At 47.2% G+C, this 26,904-nt stretch overlaps 1 protein-coding gene and 1 pseudogene across 3 annotated transcripts in view; one reads left to right on the forward strand and one right to left on the reverse strand.

Moving 5' to 3' along the window:
• Positions 1-26,904, forward strand: part of WDR70 (WD repeat domain 70) — a 2,341,596-nt gene that overhangs the window by 1,607,601 nt on the left and 707,091 nt on the right. For all 3 annotated transcript variants that reach the window (XM_069627151.1, XM_069627149.1, XM_069627150.1), the window contains exon 10: positions 6,430-6,529. In XM_069627151.1, coding sequence (XP_069483252.1) covers positions 6,430-6,529 — 100 coding nt within the window. The remainder of the gene's footprint in view (positions 1-6,429; positions 6,530-26,904) is intronic.
• LOC138512801 (U1 spliceosomal RNA) lies at positions 836-965 on the reverse strand (annotated as a pseudogene).

A 26,904-nucleotide genomic window follows, 5' to 3' on the forward strand; every position in this document is an offset into this window, starting at 1 on the left:
GTCTGAGCCCGGAAGAAGGGGCCCTGACTAGAAAAGGACAATTAAAGCCTGAACAACCAGTGAGTTGATGAGCTACACAAAATTCTGGTTTGTGAAAGGCGAACGGGATGCTATGAGAGTATTTTTAAAAGGGAAAAGTGATGGAGAAGAATGAAAATAAGCTGCAATGCTGGAAGGGCTTCTTATGAACTTTGCGAATCCAAGGGTCCTAAAGGAGCATGAGTAAGAATTAACTACAATATCCAGGACACAAGGTGCTAAAACAGTATGGTTAATAAAGATTATTGAAGGACTTTCAAAGTGGTCATACAAGGGTGCAGTCAAGGGCGCAAGCCCCTGTTGTACATTCGAAGGTCTTTGACGAAGTGAATGAAAGTGACTCATGAAATTGTGATGATGGCATAACAGAGCAACCCAACGATATGTGGTTGACTATTGGAAGTCTTTGATCTGAGAATTGTGAAAGAACTGAAAGGTCTGAAGCCAAGCGAAGGGAGACTTGAATGAATGGACAAAGTAAGGGAAGTAAATCCCACATTGGCAATACCAACTAACTGAACATTGGTTTAAGCAGCGAAAGGTAAGCCCAAAGAAGGAGTGCAGAGAGAAAACCACGGAAGAGAAGGATTTGCCTTTTTCTGGGAAGCCGCTTTTGCCACCCTAGACTCTGGGATGCTCATCTTGGTATCAATGGTCCCACCTTTTCCTGTGATGAAATGTGCGGAAGGACATATAATGAATGGTTCAGCAGTCATGAACCATCAGAAAACCCTTTTTGTTTGAAACAAGACTCCTGTGTATCTTAATCCTGGGGAAGGGAGCTGATGACAAGTTAGATTTAAGTTTAGATTAGGCGTTTATCTTGGGGACATCTCAGGGGTCAGCACATCCGGTGTGCAATGGATGAGCCTCACCCTGGGAGAACCACCTTAGTGATCATGGTGTCTCCCCTGCCAGGTAAGCTGTTGACAATTCTATCCAGGTGCTTGCCAACATTCACGCTTCTATTTAAGTGTGGGATTGCTAATCTTCAAATTCCTATCTAGATGTGACGTAGGTTAATGATTACCATACTAACTGAATGTGGTAGTTGCTATCATTCACTATTCCGTCTGGGTCCAGCGTAGGCTAACGTTCACAATTCTGTCTCAATGTGGTACTTGCCAACACTCACAATTCCATTCAAGTATGGCACTTGGTAACGTTCATGGAGTGGGTGAGGTTGTTGGATAGTGTTGGGCATGTATGCTGATTCTGTCCTCATGGGTTTGTCGCTTGTGTTCTGTTCCACCTAGCGTTGTCATTCTTGTTGTTGTAGAGTTTACCTTAGTCGGTTCTGGGTGTTGTCTGTGTCTTCATATATTCTGTCAGTCTTGTTCTTTGTGTTTCCTGTTTGAATGTTTAGTTTCAATTTGCTTCCCTGGTATTGAAGAGCCAGGTTTTTAGTCGTTTTCTAAATTGTAGGTGGTCTTTGGTGTTTCTTATTTCTTTCGGGATGTTCCAGGTTTTTGCGGCCAGGTGGGAGAAGGAGGAGCCCCCTAGTTTCTTCATGATGTATGTTTTTGGTTCGAGGCGGATTTCATTAGTTGATGTGAGGAGTCTTGTTGGCTTGTAGATTATTTTCTTTTGTAGGAATTCAGCTCCTTGTCCACTGATTGCCCTGTGTGTTATGCACATTGTTTTGAAGGTGATACGATGTTTGATTGGAAGCCAATGTAGTATTCTTAGTGCTGGAGTGATGTGGTCTCTTCTGGATAGTTTGAGGAGTCTGGGTGCATTTTGGATTTGTTGTAGTTTCTTCAGGTGGTGTTCTGGCATCCCGAGGTAGAGGCTGTTTGCATAGTCGATTCTTGACATGATTGTACGTGTTTTGTGAGTGACGGAGAGGAACGGTGTTATTCTTCTTGTGTGAAGGAGGAAGAAGCATTTCTTTATTATTGCGTTTATTTATGGTTCTAAGGTTCGGGCGTTGTCCATTAGCACTCCCAGATTTTTTACTACCTTAGATGGTGTGGGCGCATTCCTATTTCCGTCGGCCAGGGAATGCAGGTGTGGTTGTCTCGGTTTTGGGATATAATCATGATTTCTGTCTTTCCTGGTTTGATTTTCAAGTTGTTGGCATTCAGCCAGTCAGACTTCTTTTAGACATTCTATTAGGGTTCAGTGATCGGCTTGAGTATCTTCCATTTTGTAGATGATTTGAGTGTCGTCTGCATAATTGTAGCATGTAATTTTGTATTTTTTAAAGATCCTTATTACTGGTATCTGGTAGATGTTGAAGTATAGTGGTGATAGTGAGTTACCCTGTGGTACTTCAGTCGTTAACTCGTGGAGCAGGTTTGAAGGGGTTTATCCATACGGTTTCTGTTCTGTCTGCTAGGAATGACTTAATCCAGAGTAGTGCCATGTCCGTTATACGTATATCTTCCAATCTTTTGGTTAGGGTGTCATGGCTTACTGTGTCAAAGGCTGCGGAGAGGTTGAGCAGAATCAGAGCTGAGATTGTGTTGGAGTCTGTGTTCGTTTTTAGGTCATCCCAGGTGGATAGTAGTGCCGATTCTGTTCCTCTTGCAAGTCTGAAACCGACTTGTGCTTGGTCTAGCAGGTGATGTTTGTCTACATGTTCTTGGGTTAATTTGTATACGTAGGTTTCTAGGGTGGGGAATGTTTGAAATCAGTCTGTAGTTGGAGAGGTCTTCCACGTCGCCACTTGTGTTTTTTAAAAGCAGTTTAATGTATGCTGATTTGAAGGATCGTGGTACGGTTCTTGTTACGTGAGTGAAAGATTTAGGAGGTTTGTGTAGTATTCTGATGGCGTTCCTTGTGTGAGGATTGATTTGTAGATGTCGGGGCAGGGATCCATGGGTGATCCCGCTTTCTTGCTTTGTTTTACCATCTTAACGAATGCCTCTGCCGATATTTCAGGTAAGTTTTGGAGTTTGTGCTGTGGTTCCTCGTCAGATCCGGTTAGTTGAGTGTTAGGGTTGGTTGGTCTGTTTTGTATGATTTGTCGGATGTCGTTGATTTTGTTCTTGAAATGGTCTGCCAAGTCGTTGCATAGTTTCTCTGAGGGGGTTGGAGTGTTGTCGCAACCAGGTGGGTTGCTCATTTCTTTTATGATGTTGAACATTTCTTTTGTGTGTTGGTGGCATTGGTGATTCTGTCATCATAATGCCTTCTCTTTGCCTTTTGAATTTCCTTCTTGTATGATCGGATTTGTTTCCGGAACTGTTTTTTTTTTTTTGTTTGTATTCTTTCCTGCATTTCAATTCCAGCTTCTTATTGTTCTTTTTAATGGTGCTTAGTAGTGGGGTGAACCATTTTGCCATTGCTCTTTTTCTTGAGGGGGTAAATGGTTTTTCCGGGGCGATGTTTTCAATTGTATCTGCAGTCCGTTTGTGGAGTAGTTCCGCTTTCCCGTCTAGGTCTGCCAGCTCCAGTTCTGTTGTTGAAGGTTTTGTCATCTCCTTTTGTTCCATTAAGTTGCTTGCTTTGACGGTTTTCCAGTTTCTTTTTGTGGTGGTTGTGAACTTGAGGGGCTGGATACTGAGTTGAGTTGGTAGTGTGATCACGAATGGGAGGATGAGAGTATGTTGCCCCTTTGACCAATTGTTGCAATTTCATGGTTGCTAGCTGCCCAATTAGTGAGTTTTGAGAGTTGGTGTGTTATTCTTCGAACCAAATGTTGAAGTCTCCCAGGATTATTAGATGTTCGTGCTGATGGCTATGTTGGTGATGGCTTCTATGAAGTTGTCGAAGAAGGTTGCATCGTATGTCGGTGGTCTGTAAACCAGTATGAATTTGATGTTTGTTTTTGGATTCGCTGATAGGTGTATGACCATGGTTTCGCAGTTGATGATGTTAAGGGGTTTGTCTGTTTTTACTTTCAGGTTTTCTTTGAAGGCTATTGCGAGGCTTCCTCCTTTTTTTATTTTTCCTGTTTACTTGAAGGCATTTGAAGTTGTGGGGAGGCAGCTTTGGAGTGTGATTTTGTAGTTGTCATCCAGCCATGTTTCTTTGATGAATAGGATGTCAATGCTGTTGTTGCATAGACGGTCAAAGATCTCTGTAGAGTGTTTTGACATGGATCTTGCGTTTCTTAGGTTGCAATGGATTTTAAAGTTGTAGTTTGGTTTGTGCTTTAAAGTCTGTGTTGTCTTCTGATTGGTGTTAAGGTTTCTTTGTAGGTCGATCTCTAGTTGAGGTGATGCTACAGTTGTGTCGGTCTCGTCGAAAGGTTCTTCGAGGTTCAGTCTTGGGCTTTTGTTTTCATCAGGCTCCTCTTCTAGATTTTGTGGCTGTCGAGTAGAAGGTCCTTGTGTTTTGGTGATGTAAGGTGCTAGTGCGTCAATTATGTTCTTGTTATTTCTATCTGTGTCCGCTCTTCTTCTGCGTGGTTGTGTTTGGTTGTCAGTTGTTCTTGATTTGTGCGTTGGGTTGGCTTGTTCTGGTGAGTGGTTATTTGCGAGGTATGGAGTTAGGTAGAGGGATTTCTCTCTTCACCCAGCGCTGGTTCTCTTGTTGTTCCTGTCTGTGGGAGTGTGTTCTGCAGTTTTGAGTCTTCGGTGGTGTTCAGTTGGGTTTGTTCTTTCTGCTCTTTGTCTTTCCTCTGGTCCCATTATTTTGTGCAGCATTTTGAGCTTGAGCGTTTTTCGTTGGTTTTTCTTCGGTTCATTGGTGCAGAGTTGGTCTTTTTTGCTTTTGGTCCGGCTGTCTTGTGGTGTTGGACTGGGTGTGCGGGAATGTCCGGTACCAGCTTGGGCTCTGTCTGTTGGGTGTTCTAGTCAGGTGATGTATTTGGGGTAGCTCAGTCGCTGTCTCGAGTTAGGGTTGTCCAGTTGGGGAGGTTTACTAGGGTTGTATCGCTGGGATATTTCAGTGGCTATCCCTAATGTTGCTCTCCCTGGAAAGGCTTACTGCAGTAAACAAACTTTGTTGTGTGAAGCAAGGTATAGCTCATAACTAAAGAATTGTTCTAGTGGGCACAAACTGATAAACAGTGCTATCTTAAGGGGCAAGAGCTAATAATCAGAGTTCTCTTCTGTAGTGATGCTTTCTACATATGAAATGGATAAATGTGTGCTAATCTCTAAGGTTAGTGCTCAGTCTGACAATCACAGTATTATCCTGAAGAAGAGGCAATAATCACAGTGCTCTCCTAGGGGGCGCAAGCTAGTAATCACAGTACTATTCTCGAGGGCACAAGCTAATAAACAGTGCTATTCTGTAATGATGCTTTCTAGATATAAATCTGGGCAAAGTTTGCTAAACTCTGGCCGGGAACAGCAAGTGAAATTATAAATGGTTCAGGTAAAAGTTTGATGATGTGATCTGTTAAGTGTATAAACCTATTAGCTGAACTAAATGTTACTATGGTCAACCTTATAGAGAACCCAGAGTGGGTCAAAGTCAAGGTATGGAATCAGGATTGGATTAAACCGATTGTGGAAAGCACGAAATATAGCTGTTCTACCAGGTAGTGATGAATGTGAAATCTTGGAACACCATCCTAGTATATCTCTGCAAGTTCCCTAATGCTGGATTAAGGGCCCCGTTTCTATGGTTTCACTTAAACTTGGTTCACACAAATTAGATTCTCGGTGCCCCAAATTGGGTACCTAGGAATTTCGGAATTTGTTGTTTCTGCAAAGTACCTCAGCAAATTGAAGCACGTTGTTGTTGAATGTGGAGGATTAACTCGGCTTAGAGAATTATATTTTGATTGATTTTTAAGGTAATTACATGTGATGAGTGGTGGACGCAACAGATGATTGGTGCTCAAACTTCATTAGCAGTAGATACGTTTTTGAATACTGTTGTTATGCAAATGAACAAGCAGGACTCCGTCGTACAGGAATTAATGTTTTTAAATTGATTATTGCCTTCCTTTATTTTAAAGCTAACGATGTCCTGAATACATTTTAAGCTAGACTTGATGAAATGTTCTGACTAATGCAATGTTTTACTCTGTACTTTGTTAAAAACAGAGTTTTTGGTGCTGCTAGATTTTTATTCCTATAGGACTTTATGGATGATATATAGAACTGTTATTTATGCCGTTTTATGTGATGCAATAACTTTCGTCGTGAAAGGTTATTGAACCAAAACACAATAGAGAAATACAAAATAAAATAAAAATAAAATATTTGTATTGAACAAATATAGCGGGCAGATTTAACCTCATCAGCTTGGCTCTGTGATGTGTCTAAGACTGCTTTTTATTAACAGGAATGGCTTTGTTTCAGTGCATTACCCAAACCCCTGACCATTGTATGTAAAAGGTGAGCCATATTATTAACAATTCTCTTTTTGGTGTTTTTGTGTGTACATTTGTGCATAGCGCTCACGTTGTATATGTCAGTTTTTAAGTTTGAGATTGTAATGGGCATTAATAATCAAGTGTGTTGTGTTTTGTTTGTTTGCCAACAGGTTCACACTAAGTTCCACTGCAGACAGGCGCACGCACCTGGCACAGACACTTCATGCTTGGCGTTTTCTTATTGTGGTACCGTCCTTGCAACGCGAGGAGGTAGGTGTAAAGAGACTTTTTCAGGGGTAACAGAGAAGATGGGGACATAAATTGTATTACTTTCCTTTTAAGAACATCGTTTTTTCTGCAAGACTGACCTGACCAGGCAGGCATTGGGACTCCATAGATGAAAAACAGAATCTTTGATTTCCATAAACGTCTGAAAATGTATATTTTTATAGACATCTGCCCTCCATATATTACCTCCACCAGCAGTGTCTTGTTTACAGCACACAGAAAATACACGGTTTATAAAGGTTAGTTTGCCACTTACTAGACTGCCGTCTCTTGTTTGTCCTCATGTTGTCTCGCAAATGTATGCAGTCGCTTATCCCTACTTAAGTAGAATCAGTGAGTGCACTGTCTGCTTGTCTTCCCTGAAGAACAAGCTGTGAGGAGTGTAACAAAATCACATGGCACACCCCACCTTTATAACCCACTGGAGCTCAGGAATGGCCATTTGCTGGCTGACGAGGTACCTGGAGTCCGTAAAAGGGGTATTCCTTAGAGCCCCTCCCCAAAGCCCTCCTTGTGTTATTTTATATACTCATACGTTCTGTCCCCTTTCCTCCATACTGCATGGGCGACACTCGCTAGAGACAGGAGACAGAAACTTTTTCACCAGAAAAAATCTTCTTCCCCTTTAAATTTAGAGTTGACAGGAGCAGACCGTTTTCACCAGCACTCCTGAGTTTGGCTTCGGCCTTGTAATTCCACACACTCTTCCCCGCATAGTGTCTTTTGTCTTCTGTCTCTTGGTCTTTAATCAGGTGCTCAGTCCTCTGGCGCCACTCTCCTCCCCGGTGCATATCGACATCAGCGGGCTTCAGCACGTGTCCAACCTGCGAGGGGCTCTTCCCTACGTCCGACCCCCACGCTCTTTGCCTCTGCTGCCTTGGCCCCGATCAGGGCTGGGAGGGTTGCACTGAATGTGACGCACTTACAACGCATGCTCTGAAGAAACGGTTGGCTCGGTGGAGGGAGCTCTTCGAACAATCACCTCCAGAGGACTTGAAGAACTTTGTCAACCACAAGACAAAGCCCAAGGTAGGGCCACTTTTTTCATCCGCCCCCCGCAATGGCGACTCCTTCCCCAGGAAACGTCCAAGAGGGAGGGACCGTTCAGGTTCTAACACCAGTACAGGTACCATGGCTGTTTCAGCTACCGGCCGTGAGACTGAGGGTCACTAGATCCTGCCGGTGTCATCGCTGAGGGACTGCAAGGATCTTTTTATTTTTTTTTGAAAATTTGATTTTTATTAAGGTTTTTGTGGTTATGACATAAATAATGCAATGATACAACCAGCAAAATGAATGAAAAAAACAATCACAACTCCCCCCCCCCCTTCCTCCCGCTCCCTCCCTCTCCCACACCATGGTTCGATGGATAATAACAGCAGAGTCCAACACATTATCTCACAGACATGTCGCGAGCATAAGGTAGTCATAAAAAAGGTAGGGGCGCTCAAAACGTAAGGACCAACATTTAGGGACAGCATCTCCCTTCCTAACAGATCTCTCCACACTCAGGGGGAGGGGGGAAGTCTAGGCAGCAATGTTCAGATCTAAGGGTCCGTCCAAGGTGTGTCTAGTATCTTTTGCTGTTCTTCCATATTTATCAAAGAAGGGAAGCCATAGGCCCTCAATATTAGACTTAGATTTGTCGATCAGGTGGGTCAAAAACTCCATATCGTATATTGCCCGTATTTTGGAAACCCACTCTCCCTCCCCCGGGGGTTGGGGTGATTTACAATTTTGAGCCCAACAACATCTAGACGCAACTAGCATAAGATGCAGCATGTGGTCGTGTTTCACCTTCGGACCTCCCTCCACCTCAATGCCAAACAACATTAGCCAATGGGATAGAGTCCTTTCAATACCATCCACCTCCTTTATCCAAGACAAGACCTCATTCCAGTAGGTTTGTACCACTTGACACTTCCACCGCATATGTATATAGTCCCCTTTTTCAGTGTGACATTTCCAGCAGTGTGGATTGCAGCCCTTTCTCATTCTGGCTATCCTCTGTGGGGGGTAGTGCCATCTGTGGATCACTTTAAGGGCCTGATGGCAGTATTGGGGCGCAGCTGTGGAGCGATTGGCCTGTCCACATATGTTGGTCCATCTTTTTTCAGTTATGGGTGTGCCTAGATCTTTTTCCCATTGTACCTGGGAGGATGGGGGTTCCCGTGGGGTGGAAAACAGAAAAAAGTCATAGAGCCGTGATATCACCCCTTTGGTCCCTTTGTATGTGATAAGGAATTTCTCAAAGTCTGTTAGATCTTTCCTAAGAGTATCTCCCCATCTGCTCTCAGTAAGGTCACCCAGGAGTTGCAGGTATCGAAAGGGAGAGAGGTTTGGGAGGTCCAGGGCGTCCTTCAAATCTCCCAAAGTTATAAACACCACCTCCCTCCAGAGTTGTCCGGCTCTACAGAGGCCTGCCTCATACCATCGTTGGAAGGCTAATGGCTCATTGATCCCCTCCCAGAGTGGGGGAGCCCAGATGCAGCTCAGGGGCGAGGGCCATATTGTGAGCCACCTGAGGTAACCCCCCTCTTTCCATATGGACCATAACACCCCCAAAACTGGATGCTTCAAAACTCTCCTTGGGATACGTGCCTTGGGGACCCATAACCTCTCATCTATTGTGACCGGGGAGAAAGCAAGTTGTCTAAGCCTACCCACTGTTTCATTAGGCCCATCACCAGGTGGTCTACCAGTATTCGCAGCTGTGATGCCTTATAGTATGTGTCTAAGTCTGGAAAGTTAACTCCAGCCTCGTCTTTGGGCCTTATCAGAGTGTCATAGGCAATTCTATGGGATTTGCCAGCCCAAAGGTAGCGGAGAAGGGTCCGCTTGATCTCTAGGAGGAACGGCTTCGGTACCTGGGTTGGCAGCATTTGAAACAGATATAGGAATTTAGGGAGGATCACCATCTTAATGGAGTTAAGGCACGCCATCCATGAGAGGCTGGATTTCATCCAACGCTCAAGGTCCCGTTTGATCGCCGACCAGAGGGGAGGGTAGTTTGCCTTAAAAAGATCTGCTAGGTCTGATGGTATCTGAATCCCTAGGTGACAAAATCCCTCGGGTTGTTTACAAAACGGGAGGCCCTCAATATATTGCCTCTCTATGTCATTGATTTGGCCTACTGGGAATGTGACTGATTTGTCTAGGTTTACCCTGTAGCCTGCAAGGGTCCCGTATTGCTCTAAGCTATTCAGCACCTCAAGAACTATTGGGATGGGTTAGAGAGCTATAATAGGACATCGTCGGCAAACAGGGTTATTTTATGGTTGGTTTCTCCCATTTTGATGCCATGGATCTTGGACTTTCCCCTGATCGCTATAGCCCAGGTCTCCATTACCAACGCATATATGAGGGGGGATAGTGGGCACCCCTGTCTTGTGCCCCTTTCCAATAGAAGGGCTTCAGATTAGCCACCATTCACTACAACTTTTGCTGAGCGGTGGGAGTATAGAGCTGTCATCCAACCACGCCCTTTAGGTCCCATCCCCAAAGACGATAGAACACCCTCCATGAAGGCCCAGCTTACCCTGTCGAACACCTTTTCTGCGTCTAGGGACAGGATAAGAGCACCCTCCGTTCTCACTCCTTTTGAACTCAGTATATTTAGGGTTTTGCGCATACTGTCGGCCCCCTGTCTGTTCATTACAAAACCAACTTGATCAGGGTGGATCAGTCAGGGGAGACTTTTTTCTAGGCGTGTTGCCAGGATCCTGGTGAAGATCTTTGCGTCTGTGTTCAGGAGTGAGATGGGCCTATACGAACCGCACTCCGCCGGGACCTTGCCGGGCTTTGGAATTACTGTGATCAAGGCCTGTAGGAATGTCAGTGGGATGGTTTCGAGGTTTTAATTTGATTAAAGAGTTTGTTCAGCGGTTGTATCAGCACCGGTTGGAATTGTTTGTAAAAGTCGGCTGTGTATCCATCCACCCCCAGGGGTCTTGCCTACTTTCAGTCTTTTAATGGCCCCCTCCACCTCTTCCTCTGTTCTATCCCTTTCCAAGTCTGTGAGCTTAGGTAGAGGATGGTTCTCGAGATATCTCCGAATATCGTCTAGTGATTCGCCATCTTGTTTAGTATAGAGTACTTTATAAGCTCGCAAAGGATTCGGCTATGTGCTTGGTTGTTATCTGGATGTTACCCGCCCCATCCCTGTCCTTCTCTATCCGTCTACCCACCCTATTTCCCCTCAACCTATGTGCCAGGAGGGTTCCAACCTAGTCTCCCTTTTCATAATATCACTCCTTTGTGTATCTCATTTTTTAGACCACCTCACCAATTAAGATTGTGTGTAAGGCTTGTCTCTTATCTCTCATTTCACTCAGGAGGTGTTTGCGGTCTACATTACCTTTTATGAGCTGTGCCCTCATGACCCGGAGGTCTTCACAGAGTTTGGATTCTATTAGCGCTCTCTCCCGTTTCTTACTCAAGCCCTCCGCAATAAGGAGACCCCTGAAGGTGGCCTTTGCTGCTTCCCAAACTGTAGCCATTGGGATCCCCCCTGGATCGTTTGTTACAAAGAAAGCTTCTATTTCTTTCCGTAGGAATTCCCTAAACACCTGCTCCCTCATGAGGGTGTCGTTACATCGCCACCTGTATGACTTCGGGGTATCTTGCAATCGCCATTCCTTGACGAGAAGTTCATGGTCCGACCAGGTCACTGATTCAACCGTGGGGTTTCCAACCTCCCCTCCTCCGATATCAATAATAAGTCAATTCTGGTATATGTTTGATGAGGGGGGAGAAGAACGTGTAACCCCCAGGAGTTTGCCAGCATTTTCGCCATACATCCACCCAATAATATTCCTGTAAGAGGTCCCTCATGGCTAGGTTATCCTTAGTGGGGGCTTTAGGGCCCGCCCCTCTGGCAGACCACCAGTCTAGTTGGGGGTCTGTGATGAGATTAAAATCTCCACCCAAGATCATAGCTCCCTCCCCCCACTCGTCCATGACTTTAAGGACTTTATGGATAAACGTGATTTGGCCAACGTTTGGTGCATATAAAGTAGCCAACGTGACACGTGGGCCCTGGCATAGGCCCTTGACCCCCAATAATCTACCCCCAAAGCCCCTTTTCATCTTAACATCGGTAAGGAGCAGTGATTTACCAAGGAGAATGCCTACTCCCTCCTTCGAGGATTTATGCGAGGCCCAGAAGTTTCTGCCTATCTCCTTTCCTTTTATTGTCGACTCTGCACCCCTCCAATAGTGTGTTTCTAGTATGAAAATGACTAGCAGTTTTTGTTTACGTAACATGTTGCTTGTAAGAGATTGCTTGTTTTGTGAGTTTAGGCCCTTAACGTTGAGCGTACCAATTCGCCCTTCAACCATGGTCGTCGCTACCCTTGCCCTGTAAAGTTTCAGTGAGTTCCCTCCGTATCCTCTGTATGTTTAAGCCCCAATTCCATGGTATGGTGTCCCCATTTCCTTTGTCCCTCCCCCTTCCCCTTCCTTGTTCCCTGTCTCCCTTACCCGTTTCAAAAGGCGTTCATCTCCATCGCCCGACAGACATCGGGGTGTAGTTTAGTTTATTATTTGATAATGCGCTCCAAACCCAGGGGTAGCCGGGCGCAGCAGTAGCAAGAATACTTAAGCTTAGGTTACATACATAACGAGTATACATACAGAAGTTACATTATATGTGTTATTAACATAGATACAATACAGATATACAAATATACAAGAGATACAAGATATGTGTACCTCACATCTCGTGGGCACTGAGATAGTTTGTAGTCCGGTATTGGAAGAGTCAAAGTAGTTAGTTGTCATTAATCCAAAGCCAGCTTTTCACATTACGTCTGAATCTAGAGTAAGGTAGATTAGCTCTCAGTGCAGTAGGGAGAGCATTCCAGGCACGGGCAGCTCTAACAGGGAAGCTTGCTCCACCCCCTTTAGTTAGTCAAAATCTGGGAGTTTCAAGTAGAGAGTGATTAGATGCTCTAGTGTAGTGAGTAGAGGATTTACTAGTCAGTCTAGCCGAGATGTATGGGGCGCAGTGTTGTTCATTCCTTTGTGCGTAAGCGATAGCGTTTTAAGGAGAACTCTGTTGCTGATTTTGAACCAATGATGGTCTTTCCTGATGTTGGATATGTGTGCTCTGCGGGGTATGTCCAAAGCTGCTCTAAGAGCATTTTTCTGTAGTATTTGCAATTTGTTTATGACAGTTTTATTAGCGCCCGTGTATAGGGCGTTACAGTCAGTAGTCCAGTTTGGACATTACGAGGGCATTGGCTAGTGTGATGCAATTAGTTTTGGACAAGTAGGGTCTGCAGGCCCTGATTAGTTTGCAGGTATAAGCTGTGGAGGAAGCCAGGGAATTAACTTGTTTTTTGAGGGATAAAGTGGAATCGAGGTAGAAACCTAAAGTTTTTACCTCGGTTGCCACTTTGATTATATTACCATCTATATTGAAGGCAAGATAATTGGGGCTGAGTTTTTTGAGGTTAGAGTCGGAACCCAAGATCAGTATCTCAGTTTTGTCGTCGTTCAGGCAGAGACCGTGGGAGGCCATCCATGCCTGAATGATGAGGTAAATTTTGTTAACTAGAGCTGTGTCTTCAACAAAGTTGCCAGATAGGGGTATGAGGATCTGCGTATCGTCCGCATAATTGGTATAGGTTACCCCCAATCTGTCAAGTTTGTCGAAGAGTGGCTTAGTAAAGATGTTGTACATAGTGGGGGAGACACATGAACCTTGTGGGACGCCACAGGTGATATGTATTGGGTCCGCTGAAGCTAATGGGGAGGACACTCTCATCGTACGGTTGGCTAGGAAGGATTGTACCCATGCTATAGCTTCTCATGAGAAATGGGCGGCAGACGCTAGATGGTTTCATAACACTGCGTGGTCCACTAGGTCAAAGGCTGCCGATAAATCAAGGAGGAGGAGCATAGCTGTTTTACCTTTATCCTTCAACTCGTCGATTTGTGTCTTAAGGTCGATTAGGGCCGTTTCAGTACCGTGTAGTGGTCGGAAGCCAGATTGGTGTGAACCTAGTAGTTGGTTTGTCTCCAGATAATTTTGGATCTGGAGGTAAGCTACTCTGTCGATGATTTTAAGCAGAAATGGGACCGTGGTGATGGGCCTGTAATTGGTCGAGATGGCTGGATCAAGGGTCTGTTTTTTACGGAGAGGCAGTACCCAGGATTGTTTGTGGTTGGTGGGTACAGTACTGGATCTAAAGGAGGCATTTATTAGTTTAGACATGAAGGGCGCTAGGTCTCTAGCTGCATCCTTAATAACTTGTGCTGGGCAGCTGTTGCCTTGGCAGTTGGACGGTTTCAAAGATAATATCACCTTTTCAGTTTCCAGTATGGATATGTCGGTTAATCTGAATGGTTCGCAGTTGCTTTGAATGACTGTTCTAGGTGTGTCTGTGATGTGGGAAGTATCGGTTCCAGTGGGGTTGAAGGATGCTTTCTGCTTTGCAATTTTGGATTGGAGGGTTGTGATTTTATTAGCTAAGGCGTTTTGGATGCTTGTGCACCATTGTTTGTCCTTGGGGACATTATCTGTAGAGCAATCAGGTTTTCCATTTCCCGGAGGATGGAAAAAATTTCTTTGGAATTAGAGTTGGCTTTACTAATTCTCTCATTAAAAGTGTTCTTTTTAGTTTGGATTATTTCCTTCTTATATTTTTTAGCAAGGTTGTCAAGTAGAGTTTTATTCTCAACTGAGGGTGCATGCCTCCAAATAGCTTGGAGTTTACGTTTTTGGATCCGTAATTCTTTGAGGTGAGGGGTGAACCAAGTGTTGAGATGAGATTCTCGTTTGCTTTTGCGTAGTTTGATAGGGGCAATTGTATCCAAGGCTTTGGACATAGTGTTATTAAATGTCTCAACTAGCGTATTTGGGTCAGTATTAGAAGCGCTAGCATTGAGGGCTGGTAGGAGGAGTGGGAGTAGTTTTTCAGCCGTGATTTGTTTTTTGCTTCGGGTAAGCATAGGTGGAACTGTTTCTAGTTTATCTAATATAGGAGGCTCTATGGTGGATGAGAAGCAGATGAGGTAGTGGTGGGTCCATGTTTGTGGTAAAATATTAGAGATGGTAGTGGCACAGTTTCAGTTAGCTATCCGATCTAGTGTCCGTCCTTTTATATGTGTCGGGGCTAGGACTTTTTGGGTAAGGCCATGATTGACTAAGATTGATTGGATAGAGTGGGCTTGTTTGTCTTCATCGTCATTGAATCCCTGTTTAACGTCACCTAGTAGAAGGAGCTGGGTGGAGTCTTTGATGATATTCATGAGAAGGCTAGATATGTCTTCCTCAAAGTTACCTAGTGGGCCTGGTGGTCTGTACACCAGCAGGACATTTAGTGTACTGTTATTAGAGATAGGTATTTTAGCAGAAAGAAGTTTGCAAGAAGTGATGGCTGGGTGTGGGGTCAGTCTTACAGCTAACTTAGATTTGGCGATGATGGCAAGGCCGCCTCCTCTAGAGTTGGGCCGATCGACTCTTAGTATATTGTAATTATCTGGTATAGCAATCATGAGTGCAGGGCCAGCGGCATCATGGAGCCAAGTCTCAGTAATAGCTAGGAGATCAAAGTTGTCCATGGCTAGTATGTCGGCAATTCCCGTGTTGTGTGCTATGAGGGACCTGGCATTGATGAGGGCTCCTGATAAAGTAGGGGTTGTGATTTCTTTTTGGATGAGTCTAGGATTTTGAAGGTTGGGTCTCTTCTGGTTGTGAAAGAGGTCGTGTGTATTTTGGGGCGCCTAGGGCAAAAGGGTTAGAGTCAGAGGCAGTTAGAGTTGATGTAGAACCCAGGAGGTCTAGTTCTTTTGTTTTTGAGGTCGTATAGACGTGGCAGTCTCGCTCTAAGTCGCATATTTCTCTCGTGCTGGTTGCAAGGTGTGGTATTGGTGTGGGCCATTATTGAGGTGATAGTGAGGATAGTCCAGAGTAGGGAACAGAGTATGTATATAAGGCCAGTCTTAGTAGTGCACATGTTGGGAGACAGGTAGCAAAGGCACCTACGTGTGACAATCCCAACTGTGACTAAAATGCGCCTAAATGCGACAATCAAAGCAATGGCTAAAATGCATAGAATAAAAGGCACCTAAATGTGACAATCAAAGCATTGGCTAAAGTGCATAGAGTAAAGGGCACCTAAATGTGACAATCAAAGCAATGGCTAAAATGCATAGAATAAAATGAATCTAAATGTGACAATGAAAGCCGTGGCAGTGAATTGGATCACTGACTATATCTGGTAGTTGGGTGGTGAAGCAGGGACAAAGTACTCACACGGATCCGGGCACACATCAGGCAGGGGATCTGACCACCGTGGGGGTAGGTTAGCAATACACTAAGTGTAGGCAATGTTATGGCGAGTAGTATGACGGTGCAGGAGCCGGCATCAGACTCACAACTTACTACTTAGGCGTTCGTGTTTCCACATCAGATCATTGTTAATAGAAGGAGGTAGCGCTTTGGTGCGCACGGCTGTACACGTCCTGCTGCCGACAGCTGCAGACAGGCCCTTGAGACGGTGGCCCTTCGGATTGGGTATCCGGCTTCTGCCTCCGGTCGCGGGTGTTCGGGGAAGTGGCAATGCAGCCCAATCAGCTGTCGGCTGCGCTCAGGCAAACACGGTGGCCATTTTGGCATAGATACGTGCCGATTTATTTTGCGAGCACATCCCATACAAGTGCCTTTTAACTGGGCTTTGCTTGCAAAAGCACCAGTTACATGAAGCAGTAGCAGATGCTTCTGATTATGGGGACATCGTGTTGGCGTCGTCTTGGGGTCTCCTCTGGTCGATGGATCAGCCAGAAAGGGGGGGGGTGGCTCCTACCCTTCCCAGGTCAGGGTCTGCAATGAGGAGTCCAACTGCAGACAGGCCCTTATTTAGTTCGTTAGTGGAACATACCCTCCATCTTTTCGTTAAAGAACTTTTCCCGCGTTCGGTTGGGATTCAGATTTCCGTGTGGGACCCCTTTCAAACTCTCCCCTCCCTTCATCAACAACTAGTATTGCGTCCCATACATCACGAGACCCATCGTACATTAACTTTCAATATGAGGCAGAGAGTGGTTTCCCAATATCGGGGGTCAAGCACAGATACCTTCCGGTAAAACCAATGCCCCTCCGGCCCTCAATAAGATGGGTCTCAAACTTTCTGTCATGTTGATTAAACATAAACCTCGCCAACAGTGGCAGCACCTAAAGGCAACATACCATTACCCCCAGCATGGTGGGGGCCCTGAGGGCCGTGTAAGCAATTGTATTGCGGAATATAACATCTTTCTTTTGTTTTCCCCACCCTCCCTCTGCGATCATGTGGGACCACCACGACTTGCCGGTGTATGTCTAATTTTCTGGAATTTCCGAGTGCCTTTCACTTTATGCTTCCCCTGGCTTAGATCAGGGCCTCGCGGGGTCCGGCTTGGTCCCTATCGGTCCCGTTCTGCTTCCCGAGGTTCCTGGGGAGTCTCCAACATGCTCATCGATGGCTCTTTGGATGTCTTCTTCCGTCACGAGCTGGTGGTTCTCGCCTTGCCATTCGAATGCTAAATAAAATGGGTGTCCCCAGCGGTACCAAATTCTCTTCTCCTGTAGCCATCTGGTGATCGCCCCACATTTTTTCCTCATTTGCAGCGTGAGGGCGGACACGTCTTGGTAGATTGCCACCCTGGAGTTATCGTATTGTATGTCTTAGAGTCCTCACTCTCTCCAGTATCCTTGCTTTGTCTCTGTAATAATTGAATCTTGCCAGAACTGATCATGCGCCCCTACCACCTCCACCAGCTTGATGAACCCTGTCGATCTGGACGGTTTCCCCAGAATCGGTTCCCAGGACAATCCTGATGATCTCCTGCACCTTGCCCTCCAGACCAGCCTGGGTCTCCCCCTCCACCTCCGTCAAGCCAAAGATCCGCAGGTTACTTCTCCGTTCACGATTTTCCATATCGTCCACTTTGAGACGAAGCTCCCCCTCCCGTCTCTACCTCTCCTGAACTTTGCCTCCATCTGCTTTTCCAGAAGGTCAGTGGACGCCTGATTGTTTTCCACCCCCTCCATTCGGTCCTCAAGTGTGGAGACTTTGGCAGTGAGGTTGGCTAATTTGGCACCCATGTCCGTTCTCATACCCTTGATTTCATCTAGGATCGTCTGGATGTTATACTGCATGCTGTTCATATCAGGGGCCGGTGTGGATGAGGCGCCAGTCTCCATCGCTAGATCGCCAGGTGTGAATTGGTATTTTGCTAGAGTTTCTTTCCAACTCATGAGGTGTTTCTGCCCCTTCGTCTCGGCAATTTATTGGTGTCCCCAGTGGTGTCTTCCGGGAGCGAGAGCTTATTCCTTTCCCTCTGCCTCAGCTCATGTGTGGTGTTGCATAACGGGCAAGTCCTCGTGGTTTGTTTCATTTGTGGAGGGCTCCCACGTGCCTCAGGGCCCTGGTTTAAAATCGCCGGTGTACCTTGCTCCTTATTATCTTTAAGTTTGCCTCTATACCTGAGGGGTACTCTGGTGCTTTCGATGTTGGTCCATTTAGAGCTTCGGGGAGTTATCTTTTTGTATCTCCAAGTGCGATGTCGGAAGTCTCTTTTTGTTTTGGCACGCCCCTGACAGTGGCCCCCAAGTAAGGTAAAGTGGGGGACAGGAGCCCGGGGGGGGGTTCGGTTAGCCCCCCAGCCCTGTTGGTTGTTTGTACTCATGGGTAAGCCCCCAGGGGGCCGGAGATCCGCTGCGGGGGTCACCAGGGTAGCAGCACTTGGAGCCTTCGCTGGCAGGCCGTGTAATGGTCTGGGACTGTGTACCAGGAGGGGAGGGGGGATAGTGCAGCGTGGAGTTTTCTCGTGGGAGTATGGTGTGTTCGCCTTCACTAGAGAGGGTTGATTCTGGCAGGTCCTATTTCCCTGGGTGGTGACCTCCAAGTGGTTCGCCCTGTGGGGGGGGGGGCCTTTAGTAGATCAAAGGGGGCCCATGCGTGCTCCCGTGTCGGGCCGGGCCTGTGAAGAGGCCGCCCCAGGCAGCCGCGCCTTTATGGTGGCTCGGAGGACTTTGCAATCCTCTAGGTGATTTTCCCTGTGGGGGGCCTTCGGTGAGTTGGGGGGGCCCAGGCACGCGCCTGCGTCAGTCCGGGCCTGTGTAGAGGCAGCTCCAGGCAGCCGCGCCTTTATGATGGTTCAGGAGGACTCCTTTGGGGTGCACAGTGCCGCTGGGGCCCCAGGCTGGGTGAGGGAAGAGGAGGGGAGGCTCGGGCAAAAATCCCACAATGGCCCGAGCTGATGAAAGAAATTCCAGAGGGGGACCGGGGGGCAAAGCGACTCCAGCTGGGCACCCGCTGTCAGAGCCCGATCCGCCACCGGCAGCTCCGACCTCGTAGTCCCTCTCCTCCGCGCTGCACCAGTTGCGGGAAGTGGGCGGGCTGTGTGGTCCAGGGAGAACACGGTCCGGGTCCCTGAGGGATTTCCGATTCCTCCGCTGGAGTTGCCAGCACATCCACAGAGCGCAGGGTCAGCTAGCTGGCTGCGGCGCAGGGCTTGCCTGCTGCAGGGTAGAGCGTAGCTCCGTGTCTCCGGCCTGCTTGCGACACCGGCCTGAGAACGCTCCAAGTCAAATATCTCCGGTTCTGGAGCACCTCCGAGGCTCGGGAGGGTGTCGCTGGGGTCCTTTGGAGTTCCAGTGGCCGTTTATCCTAGTTTGATGAGGGTAGTGTTCCTTTCTCTTATATTTCTCCGCAGTTATCCCGAGGCCGTGTGGGGAGCAGATGGATCAGGCAGCCATCTTGCCTGCGCCCCCTGGTGGCCTCCCCGCAAGGTTCTTTTACCGGGTGTGGCCGCACTCTGCTCCAAGCCGCATTCTTCCTCTGCCACCTCGTCCTCTGCGCTCCTAGGCAAGGAGAAGATCTTGGAGGCCTATGGGAGGAGGGTCTATTCCTATACCTCACTACACCTTCGCCAGTCTAAAGCGGACGCCATGCTCGCAGCCGGTAGTCAGAGGCTTTGGCGGGAAATTGCCAATTTCCTTACGGAACTTCCGGTGCAGAGTCAGGGGCTCTTCAAGGTGGGGCTGGCAGAAACAAAAATGGTTGCGCAGGACATCATGGAGTCCACTATGGTGCATATAGACACCTCAGGCCATGCCATCTGCATCACCACAGACATGAGAAGGACTCCCTGGCTAAGGGCCACCAAGTTCAAACTGGACGTCCAGGAACGCATATTGGACCTTCCATTCGAGGGTGGTGACCTTTTTAATTCCACCACCGATGGGGAACTGGATAAGAAGAAAAACAGTTCACAGACTGCAAAATCCTTATCTATCCTGACGAAGTCCACGCCCAAAACATACAGCTAGACGCATCAGTGTTTCGACAAGGGGCGGGCTTTCGGCGGGTTGTAGGGCTTCCAGGATTGAAGGTCAAGACAGCCGGACCGATTTCCAACCCAGCACCGGCGTAAACAACACAAGACTAGGAATAAGTGCTTCTTTCAGTCCCCCTCCTCAGCCCCAGCCTTAGAGGGAAAAAAGGCATGACATGCCCTTCCAGGTCCACGTGTCTCCTTGGGGGGGCAGGCTTGCCCTCCACACACAGTATGGGCGCGCGGACCCCTGGATCCTCTCAGTAGTGTCAACGGGCTAACGCCTACCTGTTCCTCCCTCCCTTCCCTCCTCCCCTCCACTCCAATAGATTGCGACAGCAACTCTGTTAGCGGAAATTCGATCGCTTGTAGAGAGTCAGGCAGTGGAAGAAGTTCCAGCCCCTCAGCGGGGTATGGGCTTCAACTCCAGGATTTTCACCAGAAACAAAAAGAACCAGGCTGGCCTGAGAGGAGTTTTGGACCTTTCCACCTTGAACCTTTCCCTCCTTCAAAAGTTCAAGATGGTTACCACAGCGCTTATTGCGGAGACACTGTGCAGGGGAGACTGGATCTGCTCCCTGGATCTGAAGGACGCGTAGCTACACGTCTCGATTTGGCAGCCTGATCCTTTCTGAGGTTCAGCATCATGGGCTTCCATTTCCAATACAAGGTTCTACCCTTCCACCTCATTTCAGCCCCCAGGGTCTTTACCAGACCTATCAATGCCATGGCAGCCCTCCTCAGTCAAGGCCTAGGGTCACCATGTCTATCCGTACCTGGACGACTGGCTCGTCAGGGTGAGATCCCCAGAGGCGGTCCATCACACCTCCGTCCTCATGAATACACTACATGAATTGGGACCCTAGGTGGAACCCGTCAGCATCCTCTCACCCCCTCTCTCCACCAGGATCTTGTCTGGTCGAGCACGGACTGCAACCTGAGGATAGGTTATCATCACCACAGACTCTTCCTTGGAGGGCTGGGAAGCCACCCTGGACAATCACAGCGTCCACAGAGTTTGGTCTCTTCAGGAACAGGAGGCCCATATCAACTGTCTAGAGCTGAAGGCTATCTAGCTCGTTCTCAAGGCATTCCTTCCGATGATCAGTGGCAAGATGATCCTCATCCAAACGGACAACTCCACCAGCATGTATTATATCAACAAGCAGGGTGGTACCAGGTCTCCTCCCCTTTGCACCTTGGCGGTCAACATTTGGGAGTCGGCTGTGGAGAACAACATGCTCTTGAGGGCAGTTCAACAGGACTGGCGGATAGGCTCAGCAGAATGGGTGCAGACAACTATGAATGGCAGTTGGACGAACAAGTACTTTATGGGGTCATCATCAGGTGGATCCCTTTGCTACCTGGTCCAACAGGTGGTGCCCCCAGTTTGCGTCCTGGCATGGACAGGGCTGAGGCTCTCTGGGTGACGCAATGCAGATCAGATAAAATGGGACAACATGAACGCGTATGCCTTCCCTAACACTCCCCTGTTCCACAGGGTAATCTGCAAGATCAGGGAGGCCCGGCACCTCCTGGTCATCCCGATAGCCCTGTGGTGGCCCTCGAGGCCATGGTTCTCTGAACTACTCAGCCTTTCGGAACAGGCCCCGGTGCACCTCCCGCTGGGTCCAGCTCACCTACTCTCACAGCAGGGAGGCACGGCCATCCACCCCACCCCCCAGAAACTAGCCTTTGCAGCGTGGTTCCTGAACAGGTCACACTAAGGCATCTACATCTGTCTCAGGCTAACCTAGACTTTATACAGGGCGCTAGGAGCAATGCTACCTGGAGCCAGTACAAAAGCAAGTGGACTAGGTTCTGCCACTGAGCTGCGTCATAGGAGGTTGATCCATTGACCTGCACTCTGGTTGATGTCCTCTTCTTCTCTGCACACCTTGCACATTCTGGGGTGCAAGTGGACACGTGTCGCACCTATTTGGCGGCAAACGGAGCCTACCGGAACTCAGTGGAGGGGGTATTCTCTTCCGCTAATCCAGTGGTTAAATACATCTGACAAGCCTCACCGGGCTCTACCCACCTATTAAGAAGCCACACCCTGTGTGGCATCTTAACCTGGTCTTGGGCGCCCTGGCTCACAAACCATTTGAGCCTATGGTGTCGGCGAACATCAAGCTAGTCACTCTTAAGACAGCCTTACTGGTGGTATTGACATCTCCACAAAGGGTCAGTGAAATCTAGGATCTGGTGTCTTCAGAGCCATATAATACTTTCCATAAGGATAAGGTGGTGCTCAGAACGCACCCTGCATTCTTACCAAAGGTGGTCTCCTCTTTCCACCTGAATGGATAGTGTTAGCCACTTTCTTCACTGACCCTAAGGATGATGCTCAGAGGGTTCTGCACTGTCTAGACGTCAGGCGCACACTCAAATTCTACCTAGACAGGACTAGGTCAGGACAGGACTTTGGTGGGTCAAGGCCAAGCTATCAGGTCTGCAAAGCCTCCATAACAAGATGGATGGTGGCGGCCATCAAGGAGGCCTATGAGGGGCAGCACAAACAGCTTCCGGCAAATATGCATGCCCATGCTATCACAGCCAAGGCTATAGCTGTGGCTTTTCAGAGACATGTTCCGTGGCAGGTACGCCTTCGGCCTTCTGCAAGCACTACTGTTTGGATGCCAGCTCCAGGTTGGACGCAATATTTAGGCAGGCAGTGTTAAGGTACTTGTTTTCTAATGAGTGTCACCTCTCCACCCTTGGGCTACAGTCAGTTGTAATCGCCCATGCAGTATGGAGGAAAGGGGACAGGACGCAGGAGTAATTCTAAGTTACTCACCGTAGTGACTAATGTACTCATAGTCCATAGTCCCCTTTCTTCCATACGTCCCACCGTCTTCCCCCTTAATAAAACTGGTGTCATTAGGCAATGGTAATATTGTCGACGTGTCAAAGGGGACTGAGGTGTGGCGCTGGTGGGCGGAGTCAGGGGAGCGCCACTGCGCGCCTCTATATTTAAAGGGGGAAGACCTGTTTTTCTGGTGAAAAGGGTTCCGTCTTCCGTCCCTAGGGCGGGACGACCATGCAATATGGAGGAAAGGGGAACATGGACTAGGAGTATGTTAGTCACTACAGTGAGTAACTATAATTTATTGGGATTTACACCATGCTCCACTGCCATTTGCATGGTACTCTAGTGCTTTGGCAGATCTGAAAGAGATGGGCATGGGTTGGCTTGAGGAGAGAGCTAAACTGCAAAATTGCTTTGTTGATTTGTTGATGCATACCGAAAGTATGCTGAGCTTTGCGTGCATGCAAGTTTCAAGGTGTTCATAGAGACATTTGTTTCTAATGTACTGTATCCTCTCCCGGATTCTTCATTTAAATCTGTATTTTTCCACTGACAGCGGATCTTGGAAACTTTCAGCAGCAGGTGGTGCCATGCTCTTCAAGTCAGGACGTGATGTTGGCTTCGGTACAAATAGCCTGCACCGTTCCCCAGGACCTTAGTTTCTTTTTTTCCACCTGTGCTGCACACTTCTTGGGAACTATTATATAACTCCGAAGATTATTTATTTGGGCGCAATCGCAAGAGTGATGGCAGGTGTATCAGTCTTTATCCAGATCCCCGACTCCACCGGCAGTATGGAGGCATTCGCCATTTCCTCCTGCATGTCCCCATACCCTCCTGAAAATACTCCACTGCGCCTCACACAGGCACTCAGCATGCACAGGATCTATAAATCAAAATTCAAAAACAAGTTATCAGTGGAGTATATCACTGACGTAAATAGCATTTCTCAGTGGGAATATGAGTCCATTTCAGTTTTCCCTGTTCCATTACAAGAACAACTTGTTCCTCCCCTGCTGAAATCACATCCACCGGAACTGGCGGACCACTAGGTTTTTCGACCCACACCTTTGCACCCAGCACCATAGTATCTGACGAGCCAAAACCCTTGTCCCCAAGGATAGTTAATGCCATGGGTGGCTCACCTTTCCTCACCATGGATATCTTTACAGGCACTAATATCAATTGGGCCACTCAGCCTCCTTTATGAATGGTAGCATGTTATCACCACTATTTATGAGAATAACCTCGATTTCACCTTGATAATCTGCATCTACAATACCTCCTAACACCTGAATGCCTTTTAGGGCCAGTACGGATGTAGGGGCAATCAATCCAATGTGTTCAGACGGATCTGTACTCCAATACCCAATCACCTCAATGCCTCAAGCCGGATTTCTTCTCTGGCATGCAAATCCACCCCAGCTGATTCCGGAGTGGCACGATAAGCAGCTAATGCACCAGGAGACATTTCCCAGTACTTTTAGGGAGAATTCTTATAAATGTGCTAATTCCCTTCACCTTAGAGACCCTCAGCAACTTTGCTGGATTTTGAGGACTTGATTTTTTTTACCTGGAGAGAGTGTGAGCCTTTCTTCCCACTCGCTCATGTATTTTGATGTGTGTTTTACTCTTGTGTTCATGATTGTGGAGTTTTAGACAACTCCATGGGCATCATCTTTTCATATGTGTCACACAGCACCCTCAGTGCAGTGACATAGGGAAGCCTTTTAGGCTGTCCCAAGGTTTAAATACCTTCTGTGGGATAAACTACTGTTTCCCAGAGAAAGTAAAGTGAAATTGACTTTACTAGTCTTTCCATATTCCTGGACCCAGCACACACTATCCTACCATGGAGTGCTGGAGGGGTTACTTAGTATCCCATATGTCTCGAAACTCATTTAGCAGTCAAATGCTACCCTTTTCCTCTCGAAATGGCTGGTGGCAGTGGTTTTACAACAAACTACCATGATTTTTCCCGACCGTGAACACCGGTAGCGTTAAATCGCGGGAGTCATGTTTTTCAAGATGGCGTCTGAGCCCCCTTTGTTTAAACAGGTCCTGGTCTTCTTTTTTCGCCATTTCTTTTTGGAAAGGTCCTTCTAGAGTTTGTCTCTGCGTGCCAAACCAGGTGTGGTCCCTTTATTCCTACGCCTTTGGTGGGCTTCAGGATTGAAGACCGCCTCTGTTGCCCGAGTGTCTGGGGTGGGCAGGAAGTGAGGGAGGTGCCCGAAACTCCCTGTGCTTAGTCTCCTAGGTGACCCAAATGCACTCTTGCGTGATTGGCTGGCTGTCTATCCGACAAGCACAGCCACCCTGCTGGGTGAGTGGCAGCTAGGCTGGAATGAATAGGAGGAAACTGGATAAAAGGTGAGTCTCTTGGCTTGGAAGGCAGAATCGACCACTGGAACGAAAGAACCGAATACAAGCTGGACGAGGACGGCTGCTGCAACTCCTGGACCGTTGGTTTGCCCGGTGAAGCCCTGCTGCAGGTCCGAATCACCAAGTTCATCGCGACGGAGAAGCCCTACAAGAACGACTCCTCCCTTTTGAGTTGGTGGGACCAATCAACTCGTAAGCCACCTGGATACCATTCCCGGAGCTGGTTGTATTTTCCTCAGAGGCAAGCAGGAAACCAAATAGCCAAGGAGAAGGACACCAGCTTGTGTGCTTGACTACAGCTACTGGAATTGAAGATTTGCCTTTGCCAGCTTTTTGACCAGTCCCAGTGCAGTGCAGGAGTCCCCCGGCATCCTCCCTCTTCTCCCCATGACTTAGGCTCAGGAACAGCGAGATCTGCAGGAACTGCAGGAACAGGCGTCTTCAGCTGAATCTTCATTGTAAGGTACTGTGAAAACCCGACCGAGAGAACTTACCTCTCACTGCGAAAGTGCTTGAAACTTTGGCAACTTGCAGGCCTCGTCAGCTTGTGACCCAACTTATGAATCTTTCTTTTACTAACTACTTCTGAGAACTTTGGCAAAGACTTTTCCGTTTAACTTCCAGAACTGCTTTATCCTATACAAGACTTTAGCCCATTGACTTTGCCCAGCCTATTGCATTGAATCAACTCCTCTGGGAAACTCCAACTATTTGCACTGTTTAAGAGTAACTGTAATATTCGTTTTATTAACTTATGACTTTTTGCTCCTACTTCAAATGCTCTGAATGCCATTTTGCTCCTCCTTCAAAGTAGTTTAAATGCCTCAAAACCTGATATTGTGAAGTACTGAAGTATATTTGTGTGTGATATAGATTGCCTCCTTCTAGTGAATGTTTTATAACAGACTGTGAAATAAATTAAGAAGTGTTTTACAGAGAAAACCTTGAGTATAAGAGTCTATTTGAATAATTGTAATTATAGACCTCTATGTAACATCCTTACAGATCACATTCCCTCTTGAGATAAGCCTGGCTGCTCAGCAACGCTACCACAAAACTGTGTAGTACAGACTTATACCAAAGGTTGGTTTTGCTTACACCTGTAGTCCTAGTTGTGTGTAGTGGTCCCAAAGGGTACTGCATACAAACTTTGCCTAATAAGTACAACAAAGTTTCCAAAGCTCTATGGGTTCTGAATTGCAAGGCTGGCGTTAACATGCGCATTAATGGAGTCTCACCGATTGCAATGGGACGGTTGTTGAGTATTTGCAAAGCCTCCACCATGCGTTCACGCTATCCTTTCAAGGTACCCTCTTCATTTTTGCATACCTGTGCTTTCAACAATCCATTCATTCTCTCCATCCACCCGGAAGCCTCTGGGTGATAAGGGACATGAAAGATCCATTCAATTCCTTTTTCCTGACAATAGTTTGAAACCAATTTGCCCTTAAAATGGGGGACCCATTGTCACTTTGTATTTGCAAGGGAACACCATAATACACTGCCACTTGATATCATTTTATTGTATTCAATTGTGTGGCTCGTTTACATGTAAATACCATCAAATAACCAGAATATGTGTCCACAGTGGTCATGCGTACATGCATATTGACATCCCCTGCTAATGGGCATTGGACCGATGTAATCAATTTGCCAAATTTGCCCGGGCAATTTACCTCCTTTCAATGTGCCATGGACAATATGTGGGATAGATCTTTGTTTCTGATGTTGACACATAGGACATTGCAGGATCATCGTTTTCACAACCTCTAACGGGATGCTAATTCCCCTATCTTGTGCCAACCTGATAGTAGCTTTCTCTCTGAGATGTCCACAC

This window comes from Ambystoma mexicanum, chromosome 6p (genome assembly GCF_040938575.1).
Source record: "Ambystoma mexicanum isolate Mex_15411 chromosome 6p, UKY_AmexF1_1, whole genome shotgun sequence".
In the NCBI taxonomy this organism is placed as follows: domain Eukaryota; kingdom Metazoa; phylum Chordata; class Amphibia; order Caudata; family Ambystomatidae; genus Ambystoma; species Ambystoma mexicanum.